Below are 17,696 nucleotides of genomic sequence, written 5' to 3'. Positions count from 1 at the left end.
TGTGTGTGTGTGTGTGTGTGTGTGTGTGTGTGTGTGTGTGTGTGTGTAATGTTCACCTTAGGAATGAGTTAGTTTTCATGCAGGAAACTCCTGAATGGGCATAGCAGCAAAATGGGTCATCCAAAAGCCAAGCCCAAAATTTAGCCCAACCGTCTGGCTAGCTCTCAGAGTATGGAGCTGGCCAACTCTGCTGGGATCCCTGGGCCTCCTCCCTCCCCATCCTTGCTATCCTGGTCTCCCCACAGACCTCCTCATCATCTTGGGTAGTAGTCATCTGGGACTCCCGTGAGATTCCTCAGTTTGAGGGCCCTGTCCACCATCTTGATATAGGAGTTGATGGTGTTCTGCATCTCAGGGGTGTAAGGGTCATACTCTAGCTTTCTCAGCCCTGAGCGCTTAAAGTTTCCATCCTTCTGACCCTCCACGCACAGGAGCCTGTCCTCCAAGACATCCACATCTAAGAGGCTGACCATCCTCTCCAGCTGGGTGAACAGGTCCTGCTTGAGGTCTTCAAAATGCACCACCAACACCTTCTTGCCATACTTTAGCCAGTCCAATGTGTGCGTGGCCCACCATGGTGCATAATTCTTCACAAACTCTGGCCACTCTGTGAAGGAGAGAAGTGAGAGGGAGTGAGCCCTCAGAGGATGTATTGAGTAATAGAGTACTGGATTTGAATTCAGAAGACCTAGTTTCAAATCCTGCTTTCAATATCATGTGACTTTGGGTGTCAACTCATCTCCCTGGGTCTCAGTTTCCTTTTCTGTAAAAATGAAGGGGTTGGATTCAATGGTCTCCTTCCAGCTCTAAATCTATGTTCTGACTAACCATAAACAGTCAACCTTTATTGTGGGCCAGTTTGGGGGAAGAAGGATATGAAGGGTACAACCTGTGGATTTTTGATTTTACAATGAGGGGGAAACCAGATCTGGGTTCAAGTCCCAGATTGGCTTTGTGATCTTGGTCAGGTCGCTTCTCTCTGGGTATTTTTTTTTAGTTTGGCAAGGCAATTGGGGTTAAGTGACTTGCCCAGGGTCACACAGCTAGTAGGTATTATGTGTCTGAGGCCAGATTTGAACTCAGGTCCTCCTGACTCCAGGGCTGGTGCTCTATCCACTGTGCTACTTAGCTGCCCCTGGGTCTTTCTTCCTCTCTAAAACGAGGGGGCTTGACTAGATGACTCCTCTTAGCTTGAACAATTCAGGACTCTAAAAGGCCTTTCAGAAGACCATAAATAGGAACATTAGCTGAAATTCTGGGTCCCTGGGCACAGATGCTAAATGGCTGAAGAAACATATTTTTCGTAAAGATCTTACTTTCCCCCTTCCCCCCTTCAATGCCTTTCTTCTCATCCTAGCCCACCTCATGATGCTCTGGCTGCTTGGGAAGCATTTATGCCCAAAACAAGGAGAGGTTTTTTTTTTTAAATCACAGGAACAGATTATTATAATCTATCTGCCTGATTGGGCCCATACTGTTATAATGGGTTAAGACCAGATGTATCTGAATGATTAAAAAAGATCTATCTAGCACTTCTATAGCTTTAAAAATTTTCAAAGTACTTTCCTGCTTCTTATTTCTGTAAAGCCTCCCAACTCCCACAGGAAGGTTTGTAGGGCAGATATATCAAGTGTTCCAACTGTCTCAGTGCAATTCTAAGTTTTAAGTTGTTTTTGTTGTTCTAATCACTTAAATCTGCATTAAGGTTTTTGGAATGCCCATTTTCCAGATGAGAAAATAGAGTTTTAGACAGAAATTTGTTCAAAGTCACACTATCACTAACCAGGGGTCCAATGTCCCAGCCCAGGGGCTCTTTTTTCTGACATTCTTTTAATGATGGTGTTATAGACAGAAGGTTGGATTTGGAGGTATACATAAGTTGTTTAGTTGTTTCAGTCATGTCTGACTCTTCCTGACACCATTTGGAATCTTCTTGGCAAAGATACTGGACTGGTTTGCCATTTCCTCCTTCAGCTCACTTTACAGATGAGGAAACCGAGGCAAACAGAGTGAAGTGACTTGCCCAGGGTCACACAGCTAGTAAATGTCTGAGATCAAATTTGAACTCAGGTCCTCCTGACTCCAGGCCTGATGCTCTATCCATGGTACCCCCAACTGCAATTAGAGCTGTCCAAAAAGTAGAACAGACTGCTTCATACAGTGAATATCCTATTTTTTGAGGTCTTCAAGGAAAACTGGAAGAACTTTTGTTAGTGATAGTGAAGATGGGGGTTTCTGCTTTGGTGCAGTCTGGATCATATAATCTTCAAGTTTTCTTTCAGCTCTAAGTTTCTATGATCTTGCCTAGCTCACATGTGCTACGGCTGGCATGAAGGAGCTGAGAACTCTTGACTGTGATTCAATTCAATCCAACAAATGTTTTAAAGCCCTGACCATGTGCAAATGACTGTGTAGGTGCTTGGGGATGCAAAGGCAAAAAGGAAATAACCCCTGCCCTCTAAGAGCTTCTATTCTAACAGGAAGGAGGTCAGCCACAATCCCCTGAGCACATGTGAATAGTAAAGAGACTTCTGCCACCCAGGTACACCAATGACCAAGGATGGCTTCCCAGCAGCCTGGCAGACCCTGTGAGAATGCCCAGGGTCTGGTCTGTATTGTGCATAGCCCAGTGCAGCCTCCCCCTCCCAAGCCACCTTCCCTTAGGGCCCAATCCTTTCCCTTAGAACCTTGTCTCTGCTCACCCAAAGTCATAGGACCAGAATGTATTTTTGCTTCATAAGTAAATTGATCATAGCATTTAGAACTGGACGATATCTTGCAGACTGTCTGGTACAACTCCTTCATTTTACAGAGGAAACTGAGGCCCAGGGAGGTCAACTAACTCGCTCATGCTAATAAGTGCTCCTTACATAGGGGGCTGTCCTGATCCTTCCCCACTATCCCCCCTACTCCCACTACAGTTAGTGTTCTCTCTGTTTTCTGAAAATTGACAATATTTTGTATTTATTTATCTGTGTACAAGTTATGTGCCTCAGTGGGATGGAAGCTACCTGAGCACCTTAAACAGTGCCTGGCACGAGTTGCTGTTGAGTCATTTCAGTTGTGTTTGACTTTCCGTGATTTCTTTTGGGGCTTTCTTGGCAAAGATGCTGGAGTGGTTTGCCATTTCCTTCTGTAGCTCATCTGACAGATGAGGAAATGGAGGCAAACAGGGTGAAGTAACTTACCCAGGGTCACACAGCTAGTAAGTATCTGAGGTCACATTTGAACCTAGCTCCTCTTGGAAGAGGCATTATTCACTGAGTCATCTAGCTGCCTCTGCCCCTTGCATGGAGTATGTGACTTGAATCTGAGGGTGCTAGAGCCAGGATTCAAATCCAGGTCTTTTGACTCTAGTTGTGGCTCTCTTTCCCAGAGGCAGCTGGGTAGAATCTTGGATAAAACACTGAACCTGAAGTCAAGAAGTTTGAATCCAGACTCAGATACTTACCACACTGTGAGACCCTGGACAAGTCACTTTACCTGCTTTAGTTTATCTGAAGATGAGGGAGGAGGGGTTGAATTTGATGTCCACTAAGACCCCTCCCAGGGGTATTTTGCTATCCTACAACCCTCAGTGAGTTTTGTCCTGCACCTCACCCCTCCAAGCTCCTGAGCCATCTCATCTCCAAGTGCTTTTTGCCAGGGCAGTGTTAGGATGGAGAGAAGGGAAGTCCTTGCAGTTATCCCTGGTTTCTTGGTAACTGATCTTAGCGTGCATGTTCTGCAATAAACATTGCTACTGGGCACTGGTTCCACTGGCACTGGAATGCAGGCACGTGCCTACAGTTCCCAAGGCATGCGAGCTCTAGGTCTCTGTGCTCTGTCTCATTCTCCTGCAGGAACCCATGCCTGATTAATAGCCCAACTGCACTTAATTCCCCAAAGAATCATTAAACACAGTATCTGTTTCATTACACAGATCCAGGACAATTCACCTTGTGTAATCATATCACATAAAACTTTGCTTTGGATCCGCTCCAGGGAGATCATAAAATTAATGTCATGGAACAAAATCCAGATTTTACAGGGGCCTTCAGCCCGGACTGGGGAGATGCACAACTGGAACTGGGGGTGGTGTGTGGTGACGAGAGGCAGAGCCATGTCTCCAACAGCTGTGTGCACCAGCCCGCTGCAAAGCCCAGCGCCATTGAGCCCTGTCACTTTAATCCTTCCTCTTACTGATGAAACTCAAGGAGGGCTGAACTCTGGAAGCAGGGAACCCAAAGGAGCATTGAATGGAAGGGAGAGGTGGCTATGGAGAGAGGGCTGGCTTAGGAGGCAGGGGACCTGAGTGCAAACTCAGCCTTGCTGCTTACTATTTGTGTGATCTTACACAAGTCAGGCACAGTGGAAAGAGCATGATTCAAATTATGCCTCTACTTGAATCATCTTGGGTCAGTCTTCCCCCCCCACCTCAGTTTCTTCCTGTATAAAATGAAGGGTGTTGGAATAGATGGCCTTTGAGATCCCTTTGTGTCAAAATCTGTGATCTCTCTCTAGCCTCAGTTTCTTTACCTGTAAAATGAGGGAGATTGGACTCTAAATCTATTATCCATCTCCAGCCTCAGTTTCCTCATCTGTAAAATGAGGGGGGCTAGATTAACTGACCTATAGGGCCCCTTGTAGCTCTGAATCTATCCACAGGTCATCTAGTCCAACCCCTTCATTTGAGAGTGGAAAAGACCGAGGCCCAGGAGGAGAAGTGACTTGCCCAAGGTCATCCCAGCAGAAGTGGAATTCCAGACCAGGTCCTTGGATGCCAGCTCTGCAGCTCCTTCCTCACCAGACCCTTTCTTCTCCTTTTTTTTGGAGAAGGTAAAGATAATCACAGCTTGGTCTTTTTTTGTGTGTGTAGGGGAAACAGGCTAGTCAGAGGGAGGAGAGAAAAAGTGAAAGGGAACGTAGCCATAGGAAGTCAGATCTAGAATGACCTTCGAGGTCAGTGAGTCCTAGGATCTAAAGTTGGAAGAGACTTAAGTGAAGTGTGAGCTTGGGAACGAAAGGTTCCTTATCTTTTAGGCCCTTCTCTGCCACAGTCTCTGTTCCACCAAAATCCCTAAAACATTGGAGCCAGGAGGGACCTTAGAGGTCATCTCCCACCCCTGTGCATTTATAGAGTCATGTTCTCTGCTTCTTAAAACTCTTAGTTTACCTCAAAACTCAGACAAACTGTCATCTCCTAATGAGACCTTTCCCAATTCCATTGGCTGCTAATGTCTCAACACTTAAAACTTTCTTAGTGTTTCTGTTTTGTATATATTTCATAAGGACATAGTGTTTCTTCTGTTAGACTGTAAGCTCCTTGAGGTCAGGGACTGCTTCATTTTTATCTTGCATCCCTTGTGCTTAGCATAGTGCCTCGTACATAGTAGGCATTCAATAAATGCTTGTAATTGATTGATGGAGTCCATCTCCTCTAACATCTTCATTTTAGGGGAATGGAAGAGGGAGGAGAAAGGACTGGTCCAAGGTCACACAGGCAGCACACAGCAGAAGTCAGAATCCAGGCATTCTGACTCAAGATATGTCTTTTCCTCCCATGTTATGCTGCCCCAAAGTCTAGAGACATTTGGGTAGCTAAGATTTTGGCTCAAGGTCAATGAAGAGTCACTTGAGTGACAATGGCCCAGGTGGAGACCTTGAGTGTCCAGCTAGGTCAGGCAACCCAAGAAGGCTGAAGATTAATATCCTCAAGGAAACTTCCTTGGTCTGGAGTAGTGTAACCCTGAAGTAGGTTCTGGAGGTAGAGATGAGAATAGAAATGTCCTTCTGTTCTCTACTGTAAAGGCTTCCAGGGGTAAAGAGGGGAAGGAGTGGTGGGTAGGAATGGGACATTGGTGGACATACCCAGTCCAACGGCACTGGATAGTGCCCTGCACTGAAGGACAGCTCTTTTATAGACTCTTAGAGCCCTGGCGAATGAGCAACTGGGAGTTAGACTCAGCTGATGATCTGACTCCAGATGGCCTGGGAGGGAGCCTGGCCCAACTTGGTTCAGAGGAGTTTATAACTCTTCTTCTGACATGAGGCATCCCTGGACAGTCAAGGCCGTGCATCAGGTTTGGGGGTGGTGGAGAAGCCTAGCTTGGTCCTTCCTGGCGTAACTATTTCCCCAAACGGAGGGTGTGCCCAGCAATGTTAGTTCAGCAGCAAATTCTGACTCCAAAAGCTTAACAAAAAGGTTACTGGAACAATCCTAGACGTTGTCCAGACTGATGGTCAGTATGGTCTCTGAAGCATCATCTGGTTCTTCCATTCTGTCTCAGGTTCCTTCTAGCTCAAATGTCTCATGTTTTATGTTATAACATTCTCTGGGCTAAGTATGGGGTAATAAGGTTAGCCCCGCCAGCTAAAAAAACATTACAATCTATAGTCCTTTCCAATCCTAACATTTTAATGTTCTAAGGCCCTTTCCAGTTCTGACATTCCTTGTTCTAAGGCCTCCTTACTTCTGACATTCTATGTTCTAAGATTTCCCCAGCTCTGATATTCCCCTGTTCTAAGTCCTCTCTCAGTTTTGACATTCTCTTCTCTATGACTCTGTCCAGCTTTAACATTTTTATTATTTTAAGGTCCTTTCTAGTTCTAACTATATATTTTCTATGCTCTCTGGGAGTACTTAGAGCCTCATTCTCAGACTCTCATTCTGGCTTCAATCACTAAAATTCAAAACCTCCTGCCCCCCGCCTGCTCAGGAGAAGTGAACCCACTGCCATCTTCTTTCTCTTCATGATCCTCTTCCCTGCTGGGGTGAGAATCAGGCAGGGAGCTGTTTGGGGCTATGGGACTCAGTAGACATTCCCTTTAAAGACACGTGGAATGGAGGGGAGCAGATGTTCAATGAAGCTAGAGATTTTTAACTCTTTCCAATGGCATCAGTTTCATGGGAGCAATTTGTAAATTGCTATAATTAACAGCATCTCACATTATGCTTTGAAGCAGCACCGCAGAGAAGGTGGTAACTCTGGAGCATCTGGGAGAGAGTGAGGGAAGGCCTGGAAGAGACCCCATCACCCACAGGGGACTCAGGGAGTCTGCATCTCAGAAGATGAGGCTTAGCTTAGGGGAGATGGAGAAAATCTGATAGGAAGAGGGAGGCTATAAAAAAGAGATTGCTTTAAAAAGATAGTGTACATCCCAAAGGGTATTATAACTGAGTTTTTCATAGAAAGGACACCATATCCTACTCCCTACTCCTATGCACACCCCAAGGATGCTGCAAGGACCACAGACTATCCCTAGAGGTCCCACCTCCAGATGGCCAAGCTCCTGAGCTTATTTCAGACCTGTTGGGGGTGGGTGGCCTGACTGGCGTGCCAGGCTGGAGTAGCACCCATGGTCCTTACCTTTGCCTTTCCAGTGGGCCTGTGAGGCGAAGCCAATATGGCCACCATATTTGCGGTTGAACTCTGCCATGAGGGCCTTGTAGGGGTTTCGGATGAGCAAGATGGCGGCGTCAAAGGCTTCAATCTCCTTCTGGCCACTCTCGTGGGTCTTGATGCAAATGGTCCTACCACTCCTCCAGTGGTCCCTCTCACCCCTAAACCCTGCTCCTCAGAAGACAAAGAGATTCATTAATAGAAGGACATGGGAAGAGGTCCCCTTTAATTGGTGCCAACAGCCTCCTCAAATGTCTTACATCCTCATGAAGGAGGGGATATTCACAATAACAGCTTAGCACATTATAGTTATAGAGTGCTCTCATACCCATTGTCCCATCATCTTCCTAAAGGACAAGTTTTCCCCCATGATTCTACAGTTCAACACTCTTCAATGGCTCCTTATCTCTAGGACAAAATGCAAATTCCAGGGCTTGGCATTTAAAGCATGAAGTTTCGGCCTCCTTTTCCAGTCTTATTTCATATTTTCCCCTTCATGCACTCTCCTTTTCAGCCTTCCCAGCCTCCTTGGTATACCCTGAAAAGTATTCCATCCCCAAGCGGTGTCCCCTGCCTGGAGTGCTCCTTCCCCTCTCCTCTGCCTTTAGTATTCTTTCAAGGCTTAGCTCATAAGCCACTTTCTAGAGGAAACCAGATCTTAGCTGGTGAGATTCTCTCTTGCTCCCTCAAATGCTCATCTATATAATGAACTATTTGCATGTTGTTTTCTCCAGTAGAATGTAACCTCCTTGAAGGCGGGAACAGTTTTGATTTTTGTCTTTGTCATCTCTAACACGTGGGCAGTGCCTTGCATAAAGGAAACCCTTAAGATTGGACTGAACTGGAGCCATTAATCAATCAAATATTTATAAACGAATACATATAAATATTTATTTTATAAACAACTATTTATAAATATGTTTATAAATAAAACAAATGTTGATAAAACTCCTACTATGTGCCAGGCAGATAGTGGAAGATAGAAGGGCCTGGTGTGCTGTGGTACATGGGGTCATAAAGAGTCAGACACAACTGAACAACAAAAGGTACCAGGGCGTTTAGCATACAAAGGCAAAAGTGAAACAGTGTCTGCCCTCAGGGACCTTATGTTTTATTAGTGTATATGTGTGTGTGTGTGTGTGTGTGTGTGTAAAGTAAATGCAAAATACGAGATAGTTTTTATTTTATTTTATTTTGTGAGAGGGTAGGCACTGACCAGCATCTGGAAAGATCTGGGAAGGCTTCATGTAGGAGGTGGTACTAGGGCTCAGTCTCAAAGGAAACTAAGTATTCTAAGAGGTGGAGGTAAGCAGGGAAGTCATTACAGGCATAAGGGTGGCAGGGGCATGGTGGTGGGAGATAGGATATCCCATGTGAAGTGGGTAGCACAAGTGTGGCTTTTGAATTTTACAGCTGAGGTTTCATGACACATGCAAGGTCATACCATTGGTGAGGATAGAGAGAGGACCTGAACCCAGGCCCTCTGGCTCTAGGTCTGAAGTACTTTCCGCCCTGCCATAGGTGACCTCAAGGTTCATGAACTGGTGCATCTTTGGCTGGCCACCGTTCTTAAGCTGAGGCCCCAGAGAGCAGGCCCTGCCTTTAACACAGCAACACTAACGTTACCCACAGCAATCACCGAGGGCCTAGGACCCACTGAGGCCCAGCCTGAACTCTTGATGGAGTCATGAAATGGTCTGGCCTGATACGTCCATTTTGCTGCCCTTTCCTACTATGTGGGTGCAGCCTGCGGTCTGTCTTAGCTGGTGGGGGCATGGAGGGAAAACACTGCCTCTGCCTAGTTTGCTTTTGCTACAGATTCTATCACCAAACACCACGGAAGGAGCCTGGCACAGTGGGAAGGGTGGTGGCCCAGATTCTGGTCTTAGCTCTAACATTAACTGCTGTGGGACCTGGGAAAAGTCACTTCACCTTTGGACCTTGGTGCCCTCATCTGCAAAATGAGTGAGTTAGTCTAGATGACCTGTAAGGTCCCTTATAGCTCTGACACTTTCTGTTCTAAGGCCCCTCCCAGCCCTGACATCCCCTGTTCTAAGCTCCCCCCCAGCTCTGACCTTCCCTATTCTATGGCCCCTCCCGGCCCTGACATCCCCTGTTCTAAGGCCCCTCCCAGCTCTGACATTCTCAGATTCTGTGTCACATACACAGACAGCTCCATGAATGGATATTTCCTCCCTGTGCTGTGTGTGCCCCAGAATATATCGCCTGTCCTCAGGGATTGCATGGTCTGGCAAGCAGGGAGGGAGACAAACAGTCCTCGCTGCCCATTTCTCTTCTGGCCCTGCTGGGGCTGGGATTAGCATCCTCATTGCTAAACCCCATGGGCTGGAAATGCTGGAGAGAAACCAGAGAACAGGACAGAATCCTGGGCCTCCTGCAGACTGAGCCCAGATAAAATCAGATGGTGGAGAGCTAATTCTCTCTCATCAAGCCTGTGGGCTCTGCTTGGTTCCCTTGCTGCACAAAGGGGAAAACATCTAATGTTTTGTATTTCTGGTTATTAACATGACCGAGGAGGAAGGGGGAGGTGATAGCATTTGTTAAGACACCAAGAGGGAAAGCAGGATGGGGCAGGAGAGTCTGTATTACCGAGCCCAGAGGTCTGGAGGCCAGATTAGGAGTCCTAACTCTGCCACTTTAAAGCTGAGTGACCTTGGGCAAGTCACTTACAAGAGTTAGAGACAGGAACACCTTAGACACCAGGCAAAACATACAATATAAAACTTCTCTTACATATTCAATTCAATCCAATGAACATTTATTAAGCACCTACTGCCGCTAGGTGGCACCATAGTGCATACAGCGTGGCATGGAGTCAAAAGATTCATCTTCCTGAGTTCAACTCCAGCCTCAGACAACTGTTAGTTTGTGTGACCCTGGGCAAGTCACTTCACCCTGTCTGCCTCAGTTTCCTTATCTGCAAAATGGTCTGGAGAAGGAAATGGCAAACCACTCCGGTATCTTTGCCAAGAAATCTCCAAATGGGGTCACAAAGAGTCAGACATGACTGAAATGGTTGAACGCCTGCAATATGACCAAAGAATCTCAGGTTTGGAAGGAAGCTCGGTGGTCATCTACTCCCACCCATACCCGAATAGAATCCTCTCTATAATGTGTCTGAGGAAAGAACTCTGGAGTCTGAATGCAGGTGGAAGCAGACTGTTTGCTCTCCTTTTCTTTTGTTGTTTTGTTTCTTCTTTCTCATGGTTCCTCCTTTTGGTTCTAATTCTTTACATCATGACTAATGTGAAAATACGCTTAATATGAACGTATAAGTAGAGCCTATATCAGATCGCACACCATCTTGGGGAGGGCGGAGGAGAGGGAGGGGAGAAAATTTGAAGCTTGAAATCTTATGGAAGTGAATGTTGAAAACTAAAAATCAGTAAAGTGTTTAATTAAAAAAAATGATGTATCTGAGGAATCTGAGAAGGGGCTATCCCACCTTCCTTTGTTGGAAGTGTCTCAGGTGATGGGGAGCTCACTACTTCCCAAGGGTCTTCTTGATAGAATGTTTTTCCTTATAAAGAGCCTCTATTTCCCTCTTTGTGACTTCCGCCATTGTTCCTGGCCTTTCCCTCTGGGGACAAGTAGGACAAGCTTCGCCCCTCCTCCACGTGGCAGCCCTGGACATACTTGAAGACCCATCTCTTACATTCTCCCCAAGTTTTTTCTTCTCTGTGTTCCCATCCCTCAACCCAACCTTATGTGGCATGCACTTGAGACACTTCCCCATCCTGGCTGTCCTCCTCCTTTCCTGAATGTCCTTCCCTCACTAGTCTATCATTGTCCTTCCTGAAATACAGTGGAGAGCATTCAATATCCCAATTGCCCTATGGGGCTAGGGACCTTGCTTCAAGTCAGGGGCCCAATACAACCGTCCTGACAACGGGGCTGGGCTCTGATAAACAGAAGGCCTTGGATCAAAAGATTTTCTGCTTCTCTGCCTCAGGCCTCAATGCTGTTTGGAATGCTGGCTGCAGCAGTGGGTCTGGCTTTGACATCACTGCATCCTTGCCACCATCATCCCTCCAGGAGTTTTGGAGGCAGACAAATAGTGTTTGTTCCTAGCATAATATTAATGTAGTAAATTACTCTTATGTGTCAGTCAGGGTGAAAGAAAGCCAGCTCCCAGGCTCTCTCAGATCATGGCAGGGGGAGTTCTGTTATTCACCTAGCAGCCAGCAAGAGGTCCCTTATATCTCTCCTTGGGGGTCTGCCCAGTGGGCATCTTGTTTTTCTGAGACCTTGGTCTCAACAGAACTAAGATCTTAGCATGGCATTCAGTGTCTTGTGTGTAGGTGGGAAGGAGAAAAAGAGAGATGAAAGAGAAGGGAGGAAGACAGAATGAGAAATGGGTGGGAGAGAAGGGAGTGAGAGAGAAAATGAAAGAGAGGAAGAAAGAAACAAAGAACAGTGAAGGGAAGAGAGGAGAGAGAAGAGAAGAGGGATAAAGGAAGAGGAAGGAGAGAAAGAGATAGGAAAGAATGAGAAAGGAAGAGGTCAGGGAAGGGAAGGTGGAGAGATTAGAAAGAAGGAAGATGAAGGGGGGACTGAGGAAGGAGAGAACAGATGGAGAGTGATAGAAAGAGAACAAAGAATCTCTCTTCCCCTCCCCTCCCCTCTCCTCCCCTTCTCTCTCTCTCTCTCTCTGTCTGTCTCTCTTTTTCCCCCCTCCCAGAAAAGATGGAGAGAGTAAGAGAGAAAGGGAGAGAGAAGAGAGGGGGAGATGGTGAGAGAGTACACCCTCTTACCTCCATTAAGTGGATGTGTAGGGTGCAAGGAACACTAAAAAATTGGGAGACTTGCTTCAAGTCTCTGACCTTCCATTAACTTTCTGTGTAATTCTTGGCCAAGTGGTTTTTCCATTCTCAACCCTGTTTTCCTCATCTTTACAATGAAAGGGTGCAACTAGGTTACTTCAAAAGACAGTTCATGAGAATTCTTCCTTTATAAGCCAATGGCAAACCCAGAAAGTGATTCTTCAGCCATTTTCCTACCGTGATACCAACCCCCTGCCCCAAGCTCCCCGGCTTTCTACCTTTCACTGAGTAACAATCAAATCCACACTACCATCCCAGAAAGAACATGGCTGCCAGCGGTCAGAAGGCTCCACTCCCTCTTGCTGTAACTTCCCAGATCAAACCCTCTTCTCTTGTAGGGACTGCTTTCCTCTGTTAGGACCTGAGCTCCTGGCACTCAGGGCCTAGCTCACTTTTCTTTGACTCCCCAATGATTATTTTAGCACAGTACTGAGCACATAGTAAGCACTTAATAGATTTCTTTTTGGTGAGGCAGTTAGGGTTAAGTGACTTGCCCAGAGTCATACAGCTAGTGAGTGTTCTGTGTCTGAGATCGGATTTGATCTCAGGTCCTCCTGACTCCAGGGCCGGTGCTCTATCCACTGTCCCACCTAGCTGCCCCAATAGATTTCTTTGTTCATTAATTCATTCATTGATTCAAAAGTTCCTTTCAGGTCTAGCATTCTATAATTCTATCCCATATTTGGATTTGTAGAGGGTGGAAGGAGGAGAGATTAGCATATACGTATACATACACACACACACACGTATAGACACACACACATACATATACACACATACGAACAGTATATGTATATACATACTTATATGTATAGGTACATGTATGTGTATATATATATGTGTGTATGTTTTGTATATTTTATATATCAGGCACTGTGTTAAATATTTTATAAATATTATCTCATTTAATCCTTGTAGAAGGTGGACCAAGGAATGGGCTTGATGGAGGTATGAGGAGAGAAGGAATGTATTTCCTCCATTCCCTGGTATGTCCTGACAAGACCATAGATTCCAGAATGAAAAAGGACAATAAACATGACAGTGGAGCAAGATGTCCCCGGAGTCTTCAAGGTAGGAAGGAGACAGGTGGTGGCCTGAGCTTCCCAGGCACTCATCCCACCTTTAGGCCCCCCCACCATGATCGGCACACTCTGCAATACCAGCTGACTGGTCTCTAGCCCTGGACCAAGCCAGTTTCCAGCAAGGTTCTATCTACAGTTAGCTTGCCTTATCAAGGGCTCAGAGACAAACCTGGAAGGGACCTCATTCCCCTCATTTTACACGTGAGGAAACTGAGGCCCAGAGAGGTAAAATAGCTTACACAGGTAGCAAGAAACAAAGGCAGAATTTGGACCCAAGCATTTTATGGGGAAAAGGGAATAGACTTGTTCTGTTGGGCCCCAGAAAAGCAGGAGCCATGGGTGAAGAGGAGACGGGACGACTTTTGGCTCTCCATGAGGAGACGCTCTAACAGTCAGTGACTCTCTCTCTATAGAGTGGTTTGCCTTACAGAGTAGTGAGTTGCCTGTAACCAGAAGTGACTAGACAGAAGCAGAATGTCCGAATGTCATGAAGAGGATTCATGCAGAGCCTTAACTTAGCTCCAGAGTCTGAGGATCTGGGTTTAAATCCACCTCAGATGCTACTTGGAATGCCTTGCCCCCTCACCCTGCCTCCTGGCTTCCTTCAAGACTCAGCTCAAAACCCACCTTTTCCCAGAGGCCTGTCCCAGTGCCTCCCCCCCTCCCCGCCCCGACCCCCAGCTGCTATGGCTTCCCCTCTGAGGCCACCTCCCATCTACTCCAGAAATGTCTTATACACGTTGCACACATATGACCTATATCAGATTGCTTACCATCTAAGGAAGGAGGAAAGGGAGGGAGGGACGGAGAGATTCCGGAATTTAAAAGTTTAAAAAAAACCAATGTTAAAATTATTTTTACATGTAATGGGGGGGAATAAAATATAGTAAAATAAATAAAACAAAAAATAAACATTTATGAAGCAAAAAAAAATTCGTATTTTTGTTCATTTAAGAAAAAATGTCTTGTCCATACTAAGCCATTCTCATGCTCATCTCCCCAGTTAGTTTGGAAGCTCCTTGAGGGCAGGGACTGTTTTTTGCTTTTCTTTGCATCCCCACTTCATTTTTAAGTGACCCCAGGCTATTATCTAAGACTCAAAGTCACAGACCAATCTTCTATCTGCTTTGAGATCATAGACCACTGCTGGACGGAGCCTGGAAGACCATCTCATCTCACCCCTCATACATCGGTGGAGGGAGTTTCCATAACAATAAAACCATAAGTCTGTATTTTTAAAAAAGTAGCCATTTTCAGTCAAGTTCCTTTCTAGAATGATGTCTTGTGAGCTGGCCAGGATCTCTGAAGCCACCTTCATCCAAGACCCTTATTTTATAGACGAGAAAACTAAGATTCAAAGGAGTTGAGTGACTTGCCCAAGGTCACACAGCTACTAAGTAGCAAAGCCGAGATTTGAACCCAGGGCTTCCAATTCTAAAGGCAGCATTTTTCCCATCAACGGGCAGAGGAGTGAGGACTTCAATCTTGGCAATCTGACTCCGAGCTGGAGGATTTTCCAATGTAGAATTCTACCCTGGAGGAGTAGGAGCCGAGTACTCCCCCAGCAACTGGCAGCACAGAGTGGGACACAGCTGGGCATGAGCAGAGCTGCCCTGGCTTCGTAATACGAGGTAGGTCCCACCCCTGGGCTTGGCTCCACAGCGCCCCCTGCCTGTCTGCCCGATCGGAAGCAGAGCTCCAAGGAGCACATTAAATTTCTACTCTGGGTTTTTTCACTGGGGAGATGAGCAAATACTGATTGTTATAATGGCGGCTTTCTTCCACCAGGATCTGGCAACGAGGCAGTATTGAACACTTGGGCACAACAGTCCTTAATAACTACACCCAACCCAGCCCCTGCAGAAGAGACTGTAAAAATCATTTCATGAAAACAGTTTTATTAAGTGCACTAACTGGGACCAGCCTGCAAAGATCAGTCCTTTTTCTGGTGAGTATTAAATGATAGAATGCCCCTGTCACTGACCTTAGTTTAAAATGGGATGATGTCTGGAAGAGGAACTTTAAGATTTACTTGAAGTTATTTCTTATTTAAAATTATTTTAAAATTAAAATTTTGTTAAAATTTCAAAGAGAAACCCATGCGTAACAATGCTGTCACCAGCTCCCTGCCCTAGTCCTAGATCCTGAGTTCAGTCTCCCACCACCAGGTACCTTTTGGACTGGCATCTCAAACTCAACTTGACCAAAAATTATCCTCTTCCCCAAACCCACCCCGGGCAGCTAGGTGGTGCAATACTAGAGTGCCAGATTCAGAGTCAGGAAGACCTGAGTTCAAATCTGGCACTAGCCGTGTGACCCAGGACAAGTCACATAACTCTGTTGGCCTCAGTTTCCTCATCTGTAAAATGAGCTGGAGAAGGAAATGGCAAACCACTCCAGTATCTTGCCAGGAAAACCCCAAATAGGGTCACAAAGAATTAGACACAAATAAAAAATGACCGAACAACAATAACAAACCCACCCATCTTCTGAAAATCCCTCATTCTGTTGAGGGCACCACCATCCTCTCAGTCACCTGGGCTCTCAAGTTCAGCAACACCCTTGACTCCTCACTCACACTCACCCCATTTACATCATCTGTTGTCAAAACTGTCGCCATTTTCCCCCTTAGAATCTCTCTCCTATGTCTCCTCTTCACACTGGGGCCATCTCCAGTCCTCCTGATCTATATCTGGCTGCTGGACCTGATGGCTCCAGAGGAGAGAGTGAGGCTGGTGACCTTGCACAGCCCACCCTCACTTAAATCCAATTCTCTTTCAAGTCATGGCATTACCTCCCTGATGTCATGGCCCTCTTTGGTGTTTTTTTTTGTTGTTGTTGTTGCTTTTTGTTGAGGCATTTGGGGTTAAGTGACTTGCCCAGGGTCACACAGCTAGTAAGTGTCCTGTGTCTGAGGTCAGATTTGAGCTCGGGTCCTCCTGACTCCAAGGCCCGAGCTCTGTCCACTGCGCCACCAAGCTGCCCCCATGGCTCTCTTTGAATAAAGGACTAACAACAACCTCTTCACTTATACAACCACCCCCTCAGCTCACACCTTCATCACGCTTTCCAGAACCATCACAGAAAGCTCCTACTAAGTCTCTGCATCAAGTCTCTTCTCACGACCATCCATGCTCCTCCTTAGCTGCCATGATGAGTTCCCCTCTGTCGTACTCTATCAATATCCTATATCACCCAGAGAGGTAAAAATGGATTTCTAAATACCCTTGCCAGTCACTAGTCCTCTGCCAAGCCAGTGCCACAAAGTGCCTACTGGTGGTAGGGGACTCATGGAATAGAGGGGGTTCCCCACCTAGGCCCATGAGGGAATCCTCAACGTCCCAGTTGAGCGTGATGGGGCCCTAGGCCCAGGCACTGGAAGGAGGGATGGCTCTACTATGAGAGGTTCCCATTTCCCTTATTGCAAGTAGAGTCCAAGGGGGGGAAAGTGAAAACTTGATCTTAGTTGTACCCTGACAAATCAATTTTCAGCGTCCACTATCTGCCAAAATTTTGTGTAGACATTTGGCTTTGCAACAGTCATCTTCAGTAATTCCAAATCCCTTGCCAGGCTCCCTAACTCATCAGAGGCAGCATAGCAGAGCCTGGACAAGTCACTTGTTCCGAGTTCTAGTTTCTTTGTCTATAAAACAGGGAGGGTGTTAATAGCACCTACCTCCCAAGGCTGTTGTAAGGATCCGCTGAGATAATATACAGAGAGTGTTCTGCAAACCCTATAGCCCTTCATGTTAGAAGCTGTTATTGATGTCGTCATTATAATGACATCTATAACTCCTCCCCCCTCACCTCCCCATCTCAGGTGGAAAGCCATTTGCTACTCTCAAAGGGGTATAGAAATAGCAGCTGGGGGTGGCATTGACATTGTTGCTACTATTGCAATCTGTACAATGAGAATGATAATAATAATAACAATAATAACAGCTTCATCCCTGACCTCATGGGTTTTCTATGAGGATCCATTAACGATAAACGATATTGATAATGGCACTTTTGAATTTATTATCTCATCTGAGCCTCATGAGCCCTGTGAGGTAGGTAAAGATAGGGACTGGATCTGGGATTTCCTGCTTATAAGGAAGTCCCAGGTACGGAAACTCCCTCCACTAATGCAGGTTGGAACCTTCTCTATGACTTAGAGCCTCAAAGAGTAGCCTCAAACACTGAGCTCAATTACATGGCCAGATCACACAGCCAGTATGTGTCAGGGACAGGACTTGAACTCTGCTTTTGAGGTGGGCTCTCTACTCACCGTGGCCTCTCCTGAGCTAGGTACCATAGGTATTACTGTCCCCAGTTCTAGTTCTCTCCCTCCCCCTCCCTTCTAGACTCCCTGAAGTGGAGCCCTCCTCAATATGCCATCTCCCCCA

General features: G+C 46.1%; 1 protein-coding gene across 1 annotated transcript in view; it reads right to left on the bottom strand.

Annotated features, from left to right (window-relative positions):
* Positions 1-21: 21 nt before the first annotated feature.
* Positions 22-17,696, bottom strand: part of WSCD2 (WSC domain containing 2) — a 140,391-nt gene continuing 122,716 nt past the window's right edge. Inside the window, exons 7-8 of the mRNA XM_027862308.1 lie at positions 7,350-7,550; positions 22-607 (exon numbers count right to left, since the gene is read on the bottom strand). Of these exons, the coding sequence (XP_027718109.1) occupies positions 255-607; positions 7,350-7,550 (554 nt within the window). The 3' untranslated portion in view covers positions 22-254. The remainder of the gene's footprint in view (positions 608-7,349; positions 7,551-17,696) is intronic.

This window comes from Vombatus ursinus, unplaced genomic scaffold (genome assembly GCF_900497805.2).
Source record: "Vombatus ursinus unplaced genomic scaffold, bare-nosed wombat genome assembly UNPS02001287.1, whole genome shotgun sequence".
Taxonomy (NCBI): Eukaryota; Metazoa; Chordata; class Mammalia; order Diprotodontia; family Vombatidae; genus Vombatus; species Vombatus ursinus.
The sequence above is the reverse complement of the archived record's forward strand: the minus strand, read 5'-3'. Positions and strand labels throughout refer to the sequence as shown.